Source organism: Danio rerio, chromosome 7, assembly GCF_052040795.2.
Source record: "Danio rerio strain M-AB ecotype USA chromosome 7, GRCz13ab, whole genome shotgun sequence".
In the NCBI taxonomy this organism is placed as follows: Eukaryota; Metazoa; Chordata; class Actinopteri; order Cypriniformes; family Danionidae; genus Danio; species Danio rerio.
The window spans coordinates 59,816,440-59,834,965 of record NC_141027.1 but is presented as its reverse complement, the minus strand read 5'-3'; the positions used below and the strand labels follow the sequence as shown (position 1 = coordinate 59,834,965).

Below are 18,526 nucleotides of genomic sequence, written 5' to 3'. Positions count from 1 at the left end.
TATTATCTTGCCAAATCTGAAGGATAATGAGATCGTTTGACTTGTAGAGCCTTTTTCTGTATTATCAACACAAGGAAGACACAATTGTAATAAATGTGTATTTATTAACAAAATAGTAATCAAGGGTAACTACAATTACTAAATGTACAATAAATGAAGTGCAATGGCGAGTGATGAAGGTGATTAAGTTAAGGTAAGGTAAACCTTATTTTACAATAACAAAAAACAGAGGAAGTTTTTGTTAATAAAGAATATCATTTATAAACATCTAATTAATTAGAATATTTTATACTGAAACACACTATGCCAAGGTCTAATTTAAAGGGTTGGAAAGTGGAATATTTACGTTTCTGCCTTTGATGCAGTGGATGGAAGAAGTTGGATCTTTCTGCAGATCTTGAAGCATGAAACGAGCAGACTTGGCTCTCTTGAGCTTTGAATGGAAGAAATCTGTAGTTTCTGGAACACGCAGACTGGAGATTTCTAGAAGTGGTGGTTTGAAGTCGGGAACACGCCGACGTCTTTATCCTTGAGCGTAGAAATCTGTATATTCTGGAACACGCAGAAATTGGAGATTTCTGGAGGTGGTGGTCTGATGTCGGGGACACGCCGATGCCTTTATCCTTGAGCGTAGAAATCTGTATCTTCTGGAACACGCAGAAATTGGAGATTTCTGGAGGTGGTGGTTCGATGTCGGGAACACGCCGATGCTTTTTCTTTGAAGGTAGAGTTGCTGGAAATCTGGGACACGCAGATTTTTGGAGGTGGTGGTCTTGATGCGATGGTTTCAGACGAAAAAGCACCGTGAATCCAATTACCAAATCCTTGCTGGAACACGCAGCAAAAGTTCTGATGTCTAGGACAGAACCCCGCAAACCACCATAAACCACACTTTGACCACACTTTTTACCACACACTCTTCTTAACACACCCTTAACCGACACACTCTTATGCACACACTCTTTAGGACCCACACTTAACAGACAGTCTTTGTTTAAGACAATGTCTTTAATACTTTCTCTGGAAGGCGGTATTGAAGGATGTCACCTTTCAAATCCAGCATTGTGATTGGATGATCCTGTGAGTTGATCACTGGGAGGTGTCATCGGTGTTTGAGACGATGTCAAAAGTAGATTGGATCAAGAAGCAAGTTCTGGGCTCTTAACACCTTTGTCTTTCAGATAAACAAAAGACAGATGGTCACTGTCTCAATTGCCACTTTCTGATGAGCTTAAGAAAAGGGTCAGAGTTTAGTGATAACTCTGCAGCATTTATTTATATTGGAAATTAATTTCCACAAGTTCCTGGCTTTACCGCTGATCACTACAACAGCCTACCGAAGAAATGGATATATCTTCAAAGAGAACAGTGAACTTTATAACTAAGAAAAGCCAGAAACCCCAGACCCACAGCCTCTGTCACCGGACACGCTCTCATTGTCACCTTGCTCGCCTCTCTTGGATTTTTCAAAAAAAATGGAGGAACTGGTGTTTGCGGAAACTAAACTCTCACACTCCATTGCTGCTAGCCCCCAGTTAGCAACCAAAAATCAGCAAGCCTCACACCCATCTCTGAGCCCACCTCGCCCTACACCTAGGAGAGGCCTTTAAGTTCACCATCTTTAGCTGGTGAACTTAAAATCTGCCATTGATGCGTCTCGAGTGCCTGCTTAGATAACAGTATCTTTATCAGATGTTTACAGAATAAGCAGGAACCCAATGTGTCTGTAGTTTTCTCTACGCAGATGTGTCTTATTACGTGACAAAAAACCAAAGACTTTTTCAGACCGTATAGCAAATCATTCAAATCTGGTGTCTATTAAATGTATATCTGAGACCTCTGTAGTAAAAAAACGCTAAAACTGTTAAGTTAGCACTTTTAAACATTCGATCACTCAATAATAAGTGACTTTTACTCAAGGATTTTATCAACACAAATTGCCTCGATTTTATGCTTCTAAATGAAACTTGGCTAGATGACAGTTGTAGCGCAGCAGTTCTGAATGAAACAGCTCCTTTAAACTTTGACTTTTTTAATGTTTGCAGAGTTAATAGGAGAAGTGGAGGCATCGCTGCCCTGTTTCAAGATGTATATGAGTGTAAACAAGTGTCATTTGGTGACTATTTGTCCTTTGAATATCTGAGTATAGCACTGAAAGGTGCTCCACGTATCTTACTGATCATTATCTACAGCCCTCCAAAATATTCACCAGCTTTTATTGATGATTTTACAAAGCTGTTGTCAATAGTAACCTCTGAATTTGACAATTTTAGTATTGTTGGGGATTTTAATATTCACATTGATAATCCAGAAATCAATGCTGTAAAAGAACTGATCACTGTTTTTGACACTTTTGATCTGACTCAGCATGTTCAAGGACCCACACACAATCGTGGACACACCTTTAATCTACTTATACCTAAGGGTTTAAACATTTCATCTACTGTTGTTAAGGATGTCTGATCATTTCTGTATTTTCTTTGATATATTGATCACTCCAGCTAATTAAGAGAGATCTGTCTCTGTCAGAAAGAGATGCATAAATGAGAACACTAGTGAGCAGTTTATGAAGGCCATATCGCTAACACCAATCATATCTGTTGATTTTCTCCTTGATTTGTTTAACTCTAAAATTAAGATTGTCATAGATGACATTGCTCCTGTTAAATTCAGGAAGAGAACTGGCAAAGAGAGAGTCCCTTGGAAAAACTCAGGAGCAGTTCAAATGAAGAAAAGACAATGCAGAAAAGCTAAGCGTATGTGGAGAAAGACGAAACTAGAGGTCCATTATAATATCTATAAAGACAGTCTTTATGCTTTTAATGTAGAACTAAAAACTGCTAGGCAGACTTTCTTTTTAAACGTTATAAAAAACTATTTAAATAATGCTCGTACACTCTTTGCAACAGTAGAGACACTAACAAACCCCACCCCACCCCCAGTAAGATTCCCAGTGAGCTACTCTCTAAAAGCAAATGTAATGAGTTTGCTCATTTCTTTACTGATAAAATCAATAATATCAGCACGGCAATCAGCTCATCCAATCAGCCAAGTTGTGTCGACATCAAAGAAGCTCAACCACAACTTAAGAAATCAGACATTATGTTCTAGTAAAATAACAGGTAAAATTCAGGTAAAATAACAATGCTGGTACTGCTCGATCTTAGTGCTGCATTAGAGACTGTTGATCACAGCATACTTCTGGATAGGCTGGAAAACTGGGTTGGGCTGTCTGGGACAGTCCTCAAATGGTTCAGATCTTACCTTAAAGGGAGAGGTTACTATGTCAGTATAGGTGACCATAGGTCAAGGTGGACACCTATGACATGCGGAGTCCCACAAGGCTCGATTCTGGCACCTCTCCTGTTCAACCTTTGCATGCTGATGACACTCAGATCTACCTAGCCTTACTGCCTAATGACTACTGCCCTATTGACACTCTCTGCCAGTGCATTGATGAAATTTACAATTGGATGAGCCAAAATTTTCTTCAGTTAAAAAAAGAGAAAACTGAAGTCACTGCATTTGGGAACAGAGATTAGGTTCTCAAGGTGAATGCGTACCTTGGCTTTAAAGGTCAAACAACAAAAAATAAGGTCAAGAATCTTGGTGTGACTCTGGGGTCAGATCTGAGTTTCAACAGTCATGTCAAAGCAGTAACTAAATCAGCATCTTATCATCTCAAAAATATTGCAAGAATTAGATGCTTTGTTTCCAGTGAAGACTTATCAGCAGCAAGGTGGATTACTGTAATGGCCTCCTCACTGGCCTTCCCAAAAAGACTGTTTTGGCTGAGTGAAAAGATAAGTTAATATGTTAGTTTATGTAACATACACTGATTCTGCACATTGACTGCACATTGCCACATCTCATTCCGCTGTGGCAACCCCTGATAAATAAGGGACTAAGGCGAAGGAAAATAAATAAATGAATGGGTAGTGTATTTTTTAGAACTCAACAAATATCTTTATGGACAGTATACAGAAATTAAATTGAGATTAAAATGTTTATTTATTTATTGATTTCATATAAATGGCTTTTGTTTTTTATAAAATAGGAGTTGATAAACATATTGGATGTGCATAGATAGATAGCATTTTGATTGAATGTAGTGGGCCGCTCAGGCCCAAAATGCCAGGGCCGATTTTTTTTGCCCCAGTCCAGCCCTGCTTTTCTATAAATCACTAAATGGCCTAGGACCTCAATACATTATAGATATGATCACTGAATACAAACCCAAAAGATCACTCAGATCTCTAGGATCAAATAAACTAGAAACTCTAAGAGTCCAGTCAAAACAGGGTGAATCTGCCTTCAGCCAACTACGCCCCTCGCTGCTGAAATCAGCTTCCAGAAATTATCAGATGTGCTCCAACATTAGGCACATTGAAATCGAGACTGAAAACTCATCTGTTTAGCTGTGCCTTTACTGTATGAGCACTGTGCTACGTCCGACAGATTGCACTATTATGTTTTTCTTTTTCATTCTTTTATAACTTATTTTAACTCATTTTAATTTGTTTTTATCTGTTTTTAATCATTTTTATTGTCTGCATTTTATGTTCCTAAACTTGTCTTTTTTATTCTAGTTTATGTAAAGCACTTTGAATTGCCACTGTGTATAAAATGTGCTATATAAATAAACTTGCCTTGCCTTTTGTCTTAGTCCCTGTATTTATATGAACCGGCAACTAATTCAGCATATGTTTTACGCAGCGCATGCCCTTCCAGCTGCAGCTCATCACTGGGAAACACCCATGCACTTTCATTCACACACATACACTACGGACAATTTAGCTTACCCATTTCAACTATACCACATGTATTTGAACTGTGAGGGAAACCGGAGCACCTGGAGGAAACGTAATATGAGAACTCAATTTGAGAAAACATTAATTATGTTGTATACTACATAAACGGCCCGTTTCCACTGAGTGGTACCATACCACTTTTTTGCACCCTTTCGAAAGGGTACCATAGACGAGAAAGGGTACCAAAAGGTGGAGCTACACGCGCAGCTGAAGGCTGATTGGTTACAGAGAATCGTCACTTGTGTGTGCGACAAAAACAAGAAACGACCATTTTTCAAAACACGTGGTCAACTCAAGATGTGCAAACCTTCAGCGACGTGAAGGTGCAATTAGAACTTGATGGCATGGTGAGGAACAAGAAGGTTTTCCAGCATGTTTTGGAGAGAATGGCTGTGGAAGATTTTCAGCGGACAGCCGAGCAGTGTCGCCTAAAACTGCAAGAAACTGCGTGGTGACTACCGTAAAATAAAAGATGGTAACGCTTTCTTTTACAACCCGCAAAGTACCGTGTAAGTACAGTGAAATAACGGTGTACTTTTCTGTATGTAAAGTGTAAGTATAAATAACGTTTGCGTAGGTATAAGGGAACAAACTGTAATGCTTGGGTATTAAGGTGGTAACAACCAGATATTCAGCATGAAAAGTACCGCGTAAGTACAGTGAGTACAGTACAATAACGTGTACTTTTCTTTAAACTGCAAAGGAACAAACCATAATGTTTTTGTAAGCTGAGAAAATATTATATACTATTCCTTCTATACTAATGAAGGACTACTGAGACATTCCAAGCATGGGATGGGTCGTCCTGATGTGGCAGAGTTCCTTACAGTTACAATACACATCACTCATTTGCTTACAGTAACCATGTGCCTTTCTCCATACACAATTAATCTGCTCGTGATCTTCCTTCATGTTACTTTTTCATGTTTGTTGTCATGACTTCAGAGACATTGATTAATTGTATTTCAAACTACAACATATTTACTATTGTTGAGTCATGGCCTGAAGAGAGTATGTTAATGTTCTTCTCCCCCACTTTATTTCCTCAACTTTGCTCTCATGTTCAGCTGGTTTTGGGGGTTGGTTTTCACTCGTGTTTGACAATGCTTTGCTCAGGGTATAATAAGGAAAGGTAACTGTTGATCTGGGAGAATGGCTTTAACTCTGCATCTCCCGCACACCAGTGCGTAGCCTCATATGCTAACAAAGGCAGTTTCACTGTCTTTGTTGCTCAGCAGGGCATTTGTTACAGCTAATTTCTTTATACAGTATGTTAGTTTTTTCATTTTACTGTCTGTATATTTAAACATGTAACTTAATAAACAACTTTGCATGCTTTAAGACTTAGAGATTCTTTCTCTTTATCAATGATGATAACAACTTTAATGGAGTCAGATAAATTGCAATGGAGTCAGATAAATAATGGATTTAAACACGCCATCCTTCAACTGCTTTCTGTTTCCGATTATTGGTTCAGAATAGCAGCGTGAGCTTCAAGCTTTACAATTTGGAGAACCCGACGTCATATAAATTATAATTATAATAATTTTGGCGAGTTTTAATCACAAGATACTTTTAGTATCAACATCTACTTTGCTTATCCTGGAAATCTTCTCAGGGGATTCTCTGAGAAGAACTCTTCTGAGTGGATTAAAGCTGAACTTCTAACCACAGAGTGGGTAAGTCTGTTTTTATTGCTTCATGGCATGGTAGGGAAAGTCTCCATTTGCATGACTTGTGTAAAACTAGAAGTATCAGAATTAGAAGTATCAGAATGATCCAGATAATCATCTCACTGTGAAATCCAAGTAAATTTCCTCCAATATGGAGTGGAATACTTATAATGAATATGATTTGTTTACATTATGGACTGAAAATGTTGAGCCTGTACTGTACAAACTCACTAGAAAAGGCCTCAATTTGGACGATACTAGTGAGGACATTTCCATATGGTGGAAAACAGTGGGCATCAAACAAAAGAAATGTAAACACAAAGAAATCATTGAGGCTTTAAATTACCTGAATGCCTCTAGCCTACGCAATAACCTAAAAAAGGTAAGTCACAGGAAAAAACATCTCCAATCACAGCTAGACAAACTACTAGAAGATCAATTAGCCTTGGCTAAAAGATCTAAGAAATACATGGACATATTTGAAGATTTGAAAAACAAATTGATTATGCAAAAACTAATGCCTGGCAGAAATACAAAAGCTAACACGCCTATGACTTCAGAATCAGAGGAAGCTGATGAGACATCTCTGCAAAAGATGCCTGTTTCAAGTTTAAAAGTTATGAAACACCAAAACGGCACAGAGACAAGCATTCAACGTGCTTTAACAGTACATGAATGTAACTTGTTTAAAGCAGAGATTGGACCTTTCCCTCTTGAAGGGCTCTTCCAAACATGGTGGAGGCGAGTTGTTAGACACAAATATGCATTTCAACTCAAACCAAAAGACATTTGGCAAATTGTTTTCACTTCAATTCCAAATGTTCTGCTCTATAAGGCCCCACAATTTTAATTGAAGGCACAATTATACTGCCAATACACCCTAATGAGTCTAAGAGTGAGATCTTGAACAGACTAAAACTCTGCCTTTGTGACATGTGTGGTAAAAGCCCTGTTGAATGGGAGTTGATTTACAACTGGAAACAGAATATTGCAGAATCGTTTGAAAAATATGCAGAAAATTTGTTTGAACTTTTTGAAGATTATTCTGGCATAGATGATGTTACATGCAACAATCCAATTCTTTTGGGATTACTAGTTGAACATGCAGGGCCCCACGTTCAGAAAGCGATCATGGCTGGTGCTAGTCCTCCACAAAACACTTTTGAAGACATTGTGAACTGGGGAACAAAGGTCAAGTCACGCAGACAAATGCATGGTGAATTAGCAGCATCAGGGTGTCAAAAGTGTCCTAACAAAAGTAGGTAACGCTTTCTTTTACAACCCGCAAAGTACCGCTTAAGTACAGTGAAATAACAGTGTACTTTTCTGTACGTATAGTTTAAGTATAAATAATGTTTGCGTAGGTATAAGGGAACAATCTGTAATGCTTGGGTAATAAGGGGGTAACAGATCTGGCTGTTACCCCCTTCATTCAGCATGAAAAGTACTGCGTAAGTACAATGAAATAACGAAGTACTTTTCTTTAAAATGCAACGAAACAAAACAAAATGTTTGTGTGATAGGGGGGTAGCATTCATCACGCAAAGAACCGTGTAAGTATATTACGTTTACGGTGTACTTTTTTTCAAGTATTGTATACATATAAACAATTATGCAAGGGTGGTGACAACCTAATTCAACCTGCAAATGTACATGCACCTGTGTAAGTTCATCAGTACTCTTATTCAGTGCCTGGGTTTTTATGGGGTGTTTAATGAATAAAAGGTTTACAACCTGTGAAATTATGAACCCTTATTGTATACTGTATGCATTTTGAATCTGCACTTCTGATCAGTAAGGATGATGTGCGTCAGATCTTCAGTAAACGTAAGAGAAGAAAAGCACCAGGCCCAGGCGGTGTTTCAGCAGTCTGTCTGAGAACCTGCGCTGACCATCTGGCTCCCATTTTTTCACAGATCTTCAACAGATCACTGAAACAGCAAAAAGTTTGGTCCTGCTTTTAGCGCTCCCACTTTATCCCAATCCCGAAGAAGCCAAAGATCACAGGACTTAATGACTAATGACCTGTTGCCTTAAAATCTGTGGCCATGAAGTTATTTGATAGACTGGTGCTAGTGTAAGCGGTGCTCCCTAAATCAGGACGGTGCGTACAGGTGTCATTTGCGTCTATGACGTTTCCAGAAGAACAACAGCTGAGTTCAATTTTTAATGAATCCAAGTCTTTAAAGGGGATGCATTTTCTTGGTCAGGGGGAGATTCTTGGTTTTTGATTGCAGGTGCAGCCAAGGCTACCGTTCCGGAACGTGGGCATGATGTTGTGCATAAGCGAATGACTGGAAGGGGTAATTGGTAGTGCTGGGGTTTCCCCGGACTAAAGTTTGGCCGGCGGCCACTGTGGACTTTCCCATCGCTATATCCCACGTCCGGTAGCAGGTAAGCGGGCCAGCAGCACAGTGTTATACTGTTGCGAGGTCAATATTGTGTCTGCATTTTATTCACCGGAAGTTTGAGTGAGTTTTATTTCTCCCGGCGCTTGTACTCCATCCGTCTGTGTCTGTGTGGGTGAGTGTGCGTGTGACGGATGAGCGCAGGCTAGGAACACGCTCCTTAGATGAAATGTTAAATGACGACGGCTTGATATTTAGCTGGAGTGGTATTGATAGAAGCTTATGTTTTGATTGCTGTGTGGTGTCTTTTTATTGATGTTATTTATGCATTTATATTTATGAGATTTACTGTGTGGTGTATTACAACTCTGGGTTGATGTGTAATGATGATGTGTTGCACAATAACAATTGATACCCTCTTGTTAAATGCCTAGTGGTGGTCATTTTTGTTGCCTTAACCAATCATGTCTATGCAGTCTGCTAATAATCTTTACAAAATGAATATTGTGAACATTTTAAAATGCTGCTACCCTTCTGTGGATTTTTTAATATCTGAGATTATTGTATGAAAATAAAGTGAAACTAGTATTTAAGTGAATTGAGTGTTTGAGTGTTTTGCTTGATTATTGTGGCCCAAAATAAATACTTTATTTTGTCCAGTAAAGAACTTGTTTTGTGTTTGAATACTTCCCTTGTTGGGATGGTTGCACTAGCATATCTGAAGGACATCACTGGAACCCCCACAGTTTGCCTATAGAGCAAATTGGTCTGTGGATGATGCAGTCAACATCAGTATTAAACCCTACAACATCTGGACAAACCAGGGAACTACACAAGGATTCTGTTTGTGGACTTCAGTTCTGTCTTTAACACCATTGTCCCATCACTGCTCGAGTACAAACTGACCCAGCTCTCTGTTTCTAGCTCTGTCTGTCAATGGATCAACAGCTTTCTGACAGATGGACCAAAGCTAGTCAAAATGGGCAAAATCCCATCCGACAGCTGCACCATCAGCACTAGTGCCCCCCAGGGATGTGTTGTCTCCCCACTGCTCTTCTCCCTGTACAACAACGACTGCACCACAAAAGATCCCTCCATCAAGCTCCTTAAGCTTTCAGATGACACTACTGTTATCGGCCTCATCCAGAATAGCGACAAGTCTGCATACAAACAGGAGGTGGAGCAGCTGGCTTTATGTTGCAGATACAACAACCTGGAGCTGAACACACTCAAAACAGTGAAGATGATTGTGGACTTTAGGAGAAACCCCCCTGTACTTCCCCCACTCACCATCATGAATAGCACTGTGGTTGCAATAGAGTCATTCAGATTCCTGGGCACCACCATCTTTCAGGATCTGAAGTGAGACATTCACATAGACGCTATTGTAAAGAGAGCCCAGCAGAGACTGTGCTTCAATAGTCAGCTGAGGAAGCCTGCCACAGGAGCTGCTTGTACATTTCTACTCAGCTGTCATCCAATCCATCCTCTGCACTTCAATCACCGTCTGGTTCGGATCAGCTGCCAAAGCCGACCTCCGCAGACTACAGTGAATAGTCCAGACTGCTGAACGAATGACTGGCACTATGCTTCCTACACTGCAAGAACTGTACTCTTCCAGAGTGAGTAAAAGGGCTCGCAAAATCACTATGGATGCCTGGCACCTAGCACACTTCCTGTTCGAACTAGTATTGTCTGGTCTGCTCTACAGAGCACCAGGCACAAAAACAGCCAGACACAGGAAAAGTTTCTTTCCTCAGGCCATCTACCTCATGAACAGTTAAATATTCTCCAACTGTGCAATAAATGTGCAATACTTTCTCATACGCACTCAGACATCCCAAGTCTCCCGAAAGTTGCAGGAGTATCCTGATGAAATAAATGCAGCCTTGATTAGCAGACTAAACTTATTTTAAAACATTTAAAAATTGCACTGCCCCCAAACCTTTGACTGGTTGTGTGTGTGTGTGTAGTGTGTGTGAGAGAGAGAGAGAGAGAGAGAGAGAGAGAGAGAGAGAGAGAGAGAGAGAGAGAGAGAGAGACAGAGAGAGAGGTAGGTTTTGAGAGGTAGTTTTCTTTTTTTTATTCCAAAGATCATTACAAGGCATTCAAACATACAGTCATTCAAGTAAAGACAACTTCAATAAATGTTTAAAAAAACAAACATACATTTATCTTCGTAAAATATAAATTATAAAAATAGAAACTTAGAATACAACATATCTGTACATACATTAACATATTTCTTAATTCAGAATAAACAACACATTGATTGAAACACTAACAGATCCCTGGTTATTTTTCAAGAATATTAACATAAAAAACATTTTTACAATTATAGAACATTGTGAAGCTTTGTTTTGATCTTGTCTTTAGACATAAACTTGATAACCCCACAGAGGTATTGCACAAAAGCAAAATGTGAAGCTGGGATTTTTAAACTATCCTGGCTTGACTCGGTCGCATTAAAGCAGGCTAAATTAAGTTACTACAGAGCTAGCCTGCTCGAGAGCTAGGATTAATTCTAGTGAATAATTTGTTAGTTTCTTGGTCAATGCTACTATATGTATTTTACATATTGGCCATTTACAAATGTTTTCCAACTATTAGAATTCAAAATATGTATATTTAATTTTATTAGCAGAAATTGTAAAAGTTCACATATAGGTTGTTTTATATTAAATATGTATGTAAAGTGTTCAGCATAAACTAGTACACCCCTAACAGATATCTCTTTTACATTTATATTTTCTATAGAAGCTTTACAATAAACTTAAGATCTGTCCAAAAATTAGTACAACAAAGTTAATATGTTAGGGTAAAATATTCATTAAATCTCAATAAACAGGAACAATCGAGAGAAATATCTCTTTTGCAATAACTCATTCTAATTAATTTTTTAATTCTTCCATTCCTAAAGATGTTTGGTGACTAAACTCTTATTTTAATAAATATAACTGTATAATAAAACTCTTTTGTTTAAATACACCAAAATTTATTGTCTATATTCACTGAAAAATGGATAAAAATATTCATTTTTAAAAGAAGTGTACTCATTTATGCTAAGCTCTGTATAAACATACATACATGTATATACATATATTGTTAGGAAGAAAAAAAACTAAATAAAAGCAATATATAAATTATCATATAGATTCAATAAGCTAGATAAAATAAAACAAACAGATTAAACATATTGGGTGAATGTTTGGCATAATCTTCCCAAACAAAAGTAGCGTAGCATGAATGTCCACTGGTCACATTTAAGGCAAAATGTATTCTTTTTTTAAAATGCCTCCTTATTTGTTTCCATTAAATCTCTGCATGAAAGAATTGGAGTTCCCAGATCAGCCGAAGTTACTAGATTGGTAAGCAAGACTGGCATTTTATGACTCAGCTGATTGGCTCACATCATGTTTTATTCATATTCGCATAATTGTCTCTCATGGTATGCTAAAGAAAGTCACAAATGTGCACTTATCCTTTAGGGTGTCAGCGGGGTCTTAAAAAGTATCAAAAGTTGATAAATCAATTATGAGAAAATTAAGGTTTTAAATGACATTAAAATGTCTTAATCATGTTTTTATGAGGTCTTAAATTTTTGACTAGTTTTGAAAGTTTGATATAAAGAGATATGTGTGTGTGTGCCTGTGTTTTCCTCATATTACCAACGACATACTCAATATACAATATATATATATATATATATATATATATATATATATATATATGGGAAAATATTAGTTTGTGTACTGGTTGGAAAAAAGACGAGTTTAAACAGTGGCTGAAGCCTGAAGCTGAAAACAACAACATAATTTATTCTTTCAAGCTTTGTTTCTTCCGAGCTTATTTGAGCTCTGTTGCATGGTTGTGCTCCATTGATTTTTTTTTTTTACTTCAACTGTTTATTAACAACTGTTTATTAAGTTAAAGGTTTGAAACTGATTAGAACTTGAAGTGGCGATGAGGTCTTAAAATATTCTGAGAAGGCCTCTAAAAAGTCTTAAAAAGGTATTGAAATTATCTTTAAGGTTCCTGCATATACACTGTCCTGGCTATCTACATTGGCCTTGACATAGCAGCTCATTTTCATGCTGCATCAGCAAACACACAACAGACTAAACCAGAAGGAGCTGATTAAACTAGGTCAAGTCTGTTATCTTTTCTTTCTTGATTCAACTTTTGTGCAATACCCCTCAGAATTTTTGAAGTGAGAATTTTATGGGATTGTATGTACCTTTTTTATTTGTAAAGAATTGCAGAGACCTTAACTTGGCATGGAATAATATTACAAATATAGTTTTTTTACAACAAAACTAACAAACAAACAACAACAAAATAAATATAAATAATTGGAGAACACATGTCGAAACAAGTTATTAAAATGGAAAATGGCAGGAAATGGCACTTAGGAAGAATCCCTTCCGCCACCCTAGTGAAAAGATGGAATAAAACCATGCTTAAAATGGATTTTTCTTCCATTTAGTTTAATAATCACAGATATTTACAAGCTCCATAAACAGACATTATTATGGCTACATAAACACTCTTTTTCTAGGAGTGCTTTACATTAAGCCGTAGACCTTCATCACTTTATTACAAATCTGTAACTGCTTAATCATGGCTACTTTGTCCCATGCACTACATTTGGGATAAATATACCTTCAAACTAGGCACATTTTCTGTCCATAAAAGAAAAGTTAAATCAACCAAAAATGTACTTCATTCTTGACTTTTGACAACTACCTTGTAGTTTCAACAAGAATGTATAACAAAATAACAAGATAACATTGGTCATCTTGTGGTGTTTTGTCTGTGCAGAGAATTATGAACAAAACATGGTACATCTTAGGATGCCAGTGGTTTGACACCGCAAAACATGTGAGCGAAGAATGATTACCTCGCTCTGGGATTGTTCTGTTTTTTTTTTTTTTTTTTAATTTGCAATGTCTAAACAAATTGTCTAAATCTCAGGTTCTCCAATTCTCTCTTGAACAAACAGAAACTAAAAAGGGTAGTCACTCATTTTCTTAACCCAATTGGTCTTGGGCATGATAGGTCAGGACTGAAGTTTGATTTATCTTGGCATACTCTTTAAATATCCAACACTAAGAGGCCCAGACAGTCTGGGGTCACCTTTACGCTCTTTTCCCTGTCAGTAACTAGGCCACAGTATCTACATTAGAAGTACTCGGATCACTTTATCTCTCGGGCGAAAATCAGGCTTCCATCATTCATTCATCACAGAGGAACCGTTTTTGGCAACAAATCACAAAGCAAACACATCAGGCCAGGATCAACAAGATTCTTCTTGATTTTTGAGCTGTTCTAGCCTGTTGTTTCCCCCTTTTATATTTTAATTAAAAGAAGAAAAATATGCTTAAACTACTTGACTACACACAGATGGATGCACCGACTGAAAGGTCACATGTGTGTTAATTGCTTTGAGCACAAACATGTTAAAAGATATTAATGAGTATGCTCCTCATGACCAAACACATACAGAAAAGACAAACAACTCTACACAGCATGTTATGTACACAGGAATAAATGAACTGGGTGGTGATGAAAAGGAGCATGACTGAACCTACATATCTCTATTGGTATCAGTTTCTGTGATTGTCTTCTCCTCCAGCCCTACACCTGTTTCTGAGACTTTAGGAGTCTAGCCTTAAATCATGCGTGTCTCTTCAGATAGAGCTTTCTTCACATTGTGCAAGTGGTGCTCCTTGTAGACAAGGCATCTTAGAAAACGCCTCCTCCATCTCACTAAGCCCCTCCTCCAGTCCTTCCTCCTCTCCATCTGGCCCCGCTCTTTCCCTACCATCCAGCTCATCTGCCAAGTTCACAGCTGATTCCTGCAGTTTTAGCCCACTGGAATTGGTATAAATGTGCCTGCCATTGTGACCACCTGGGTGCATACTGTGTCCGTGGCCATTCAGTGTCCCATTCCTTTTCTCTGTTATTGGAACAGCCTCAGACAGTAGACTAGCACTGCTTGGAGACTGAGGGGTGTCTGTAGAATGAAGAAGGTCCCGTCCCTTTTCCAGTGTGGATGATGAGTTTCCACCTACTGTCATGCCACCTTGCCGTTTGTAAATTAGAAACAAAAGGATGCCACCCAGCATGAAACCTATAACAAAAAGAAATATGTGCGAGGCCATAAAATGTCGGCTACCTGCAATGGCTTTGTTACCCTCCACTCTGGGGTTGTCAAGTGTCAGCTGATACACAGCTTTGCGACAGGGTGGCTGGTCTCTGCTCGCTTCATCACATAGGCACACATAGATGCCCAGACTCTTGTTTGTAATCTGCACCTCCAGATCATAATTGTGGTGGCGGGTGTGACTCCCAGGTGGATGATCCCAGTGGCAGGGACGAGGTGACAATTGCACACAGGAAAGGAGAACTCGCAGACCCTCTACAACACGCATTTCAATAACGGGCGGAGAGCAGAGACCTAAAAAATAAAACCCCAAAGACCCCTTCATTATTATAATAAAATACATAAATGAATAAAAATACAATTACAACTATTATTATTAATTATGCACAAATAAGAATATACTTTCTATAATTAGCCTCAAACTACACATCCCAGTTCATGAGATTATTCATGTTTTTGTTCAAAACTCAATTCATGACTTTGATTTAGATTATATATTGGGCAAAAACGTATTATTTGTAGTGCTTAATATTGGAATTGTCTTCTGTGTTGCCCTTTTGTGTCACAGCAGTGATTATGTTGCCCTTCTCTGTTGCCCTTTTGTGTAACAGCAGTGATTGTGTTACCAGGAGCTCCAGTTCAAATCAAATCGAACTTAATAGCTGGGTGACCAAAAAAAGACAATCTTTGTAGTGACATAATATATCATAGCCATGGCAATTAACAATTTCTCTCTCTCTCTCTCTCTCTCTCTCTTTCTCTCTCTCTCTCTCTCTCTCTCTCTCTCTCTCTTTGCGTGTGCGCATGTGCCTGAGCGAGTGTGTGGTGAGCGAGTGTTGGGAAAGTGCGATGAGTTTGAATGGTTCTCTTTCTAACTTTTCTTTCTTTGTTTGTTGTTTGTATACGTGTGCTGTTGGTTAGTGTTTGTGAGTGTAGTGAGTTTACTCCCGGCGTGTTTTGTTGCCGGGAGGTATGGCGTCGTCAGGAGACGCAGTTTGTGAAAGTTTGACTCGGCGTCATGGAATTAAAATCATGTGTAAGGCCAGTGTGGAGGATTGTATTCTAGCGGTTGGCGAAGTAGTGGGATGTTCATCGGTGGTTTCAGCTTCTAGGATGAACAATGCGGTTGTTTTGTTTTTGAACACGATAGAAAAAACTAATGAGATTGTGCAAAAAGGAGTGGTGATAAATGATGAACTCATACCTGTACTTCCTCTTAGTAGTCCATCCAGGAAAATTATTGTGTCAAACATACCTCCGTTTGTTTCCGATGCATGCATTGCAAAAGAATTATCTTCTTTTGGCAAATTAGTTTCACCGATCAGGAAAATAGCTCTTGGGTGTAAATCACCCATGCTTAAACATGTGATGTCTTTTAGAAGACAAGTTTATATGATTCTGAAAGACAACAATGACGAATTAAACCTATCGTTTAATGTCAAAGTAGATGGGTTCAATTACACCATTTACGCAACATCCGAGAGCATAATGAAGTGCTTCAGGTGCGGAAAAATTGGGCATTTAATTCGATCGTGTACAAGTGGAGGTGAGACAGGTCAGGGAGACGTACAAGGCGAGTCTTCTGCGGCTGCGTCTGTCGCGTTAGATGCCGCTGCACCTGCGGCTGATGCTGCGGTCTCTGAGGAGAGAGGCGGGGGAGGTGCAGTGGCTCCTACTATGGCAGAGGTAGTAGCAGGCTCGTCTGCTGTTCAAACCTCAATTAATTCTAAGGATGACACAAGTAGCCAAAAGGCAACTTTTTCCACAGCTGGAACAGCTAAGGAAAGTACAGGTGAAGGGATAGTGGAAATGAAAATTGAACCGGAGCAAATCTTTAAAGTTCCCCATAAAAGAAAAAAAGTCAGTGAAAACAAAATGATCAAACAAGCAAAAAAAGACAAGATTAAGGCTGATTATATGATATCAGATAATGATGCTGATTCTTCTGATTCCAGTTCTTCAGTTTATTCCTTTTCATCGCAAAATGAAAGTGAAAGTCAAACACAAAGATATACGGCTGAGGGAATCAAGAAATTTCTGAGGGAAACAAAATTTTTACCAAACGTGGAGGCTGAGGATTATTTTGAAGATGTTTCTGCTTTCGTGAAAGATGTAAAGATTCTGACTAGAGAAGTTGCATTCATAGACACAGAGGTTTATTGTCTAAGGAAATTAGTGGTTAAAGTAAAGAAAAAAAACCTCCTTAATGATGAAAAACCAGATTTGGTGTAAATTGTTCTTGGTTAAGGTTGCAGTATTTCTAATTGTTTCTTTTATTTTTAAAACATCATTTACTATGAGAGTGTTTAACATTGGAACTCTCAATTTAAATGGTGCTAGAGACAGTCAGAAAAGAATGTGTTTATTTGAATTCATAAAAATGAAACGCCTAGATGTCACGTTTATTCAAGAATCACATAGTGACAATCTTAATGAAATAAACTGGACGAAAGATTGGGATGGTCAGATTTTTATGAGCCATTTGGCTTACAACAGTGGAGGAGTAGCTGTTTTGTTTTCTAAGACAGTGTCTCCACTGTCTGTTGAAACAGAAGAAATAGTTAAAGGCCGTTTTTTGAAAGTCAAAGTCAAGTTTGAACATGCAACAATGGTGTTTTTAAATATTTATGCTCCTAATAAAGGAGCTGAAAGAATAATTTTTTTTAAAGAAGTTTTGTAATGTTATCAATAATGTAGATTCAGAGGATTTATTGTTTTTAGGTGGAGATTTTAATTGCACAGAAAATGATAAAATGGATAGAAATCATTTAGAACCACATAATGCTTCACAGAAAGAAATGAAGAATTTAGTACAAGTTTGTGATTTATGTGATGTGTGGAGAAATGTACATTTAAATGATAGACAATATACTTGGGTACATAGCAAAGATAACCAAATTTCTATGGCAAGACTTGACAGGTTCTATATGTTTAAGTTTCAAATAAATGATGTCAAAGATTGTCGTATAATTCCTGTTGGGTTTTCTGACCACTGTTCGGTTATTTGTAAGATTTTTGTCAATTCTGTGAAAGTAAAAAGTGCATACTGGCACTTTAATACATCACTTTTAAATGATGAAAATTTTAAAGAATTTTTTTCTGTTTTTTGGGAAAATTTTAAAAAACAAAAACAAATGTATTCACTGCAACAATGGTGGGATTGCGGGAAAATACAAATTAAACAGTTATGTAAAGAGTACACTTTTAATGTTACTAAAGAAACAATGCGAGCAATGAAAGAGTTAGAAAAAAATTTAACAGAACTTTTAAATACAACAGCTTCTACAAATAATAGCACTGATTTTGAAGAAAGTAAAACTAAAAAAGATTTACTTGCAGATTTATTGAATGTAAAAGCAAAGGGTGCTTTAATTTGTTCTCGGTTTCAAAATATTTCAGAAATGGATGCACCTTCAAAATTTTTCTTCAATTTGGAAAAAATGAATGGAAAAAGCCGATTAATACATTCACTAAAGTTTGAAACAGGAGAAGATATTACAGATTCTAGTAAGATTCACAAATATGCAG

The 18,526-nt window shown here is 37.8% G+C and overlaps 2 protein-coding genes across 3 annotated transcripts in view; one reads left to right on the top strand and one right to left on the bottom strand.

Moving 5' to 3' along the window:
* Positions 1-5,958: 5,958 nt before the first annotated feature.
* Positions 5,959-11,110, top strand: LOC147843222 (uncharacterized). Its single transcript, XM_087261985.1, has 2 exons — positions 5,959-10,810; positions 10,850-11,110. Exon 1 carries the CDS (start codon positions 9,812-9,814, stop codon positions 10,196-10,198), a length of 387 nt encoding a protein of 128 aa, XP_087118111.1. The 5' UTR covers positions 5,959-9,811; the 3' UTR covers positions 10,199-10,810; positions 10,850-11,110.
* Positions 11,111-13,287: 2,177 nt separating this feature from the next.
* The window catches only part of sema4f (sema domain, immunoglobulin domain (Ig), transmembrane domain (TM) and short cytoplasmic domain, (semaphorin) 4F), a 138,107-nt gene continuing 132,868 nt past the window's right edge, over positions 13,288-18,526 (bottom strand). For both annotated transcript variants that reach the window (XM_087261919.1, XM_087261920.1), the window contains exon 14: positions 13,288-15,292. In XM_087261919.1, coding sequence (XP_087118045.1) covers positions 14,523-15,292 — 770 coding nt within the window. In that variant the 3' untranslated portion in view covers positions 13,288-14,522. The remainder of the gene's footprint in view (positions 15,293-18,526) is intronic.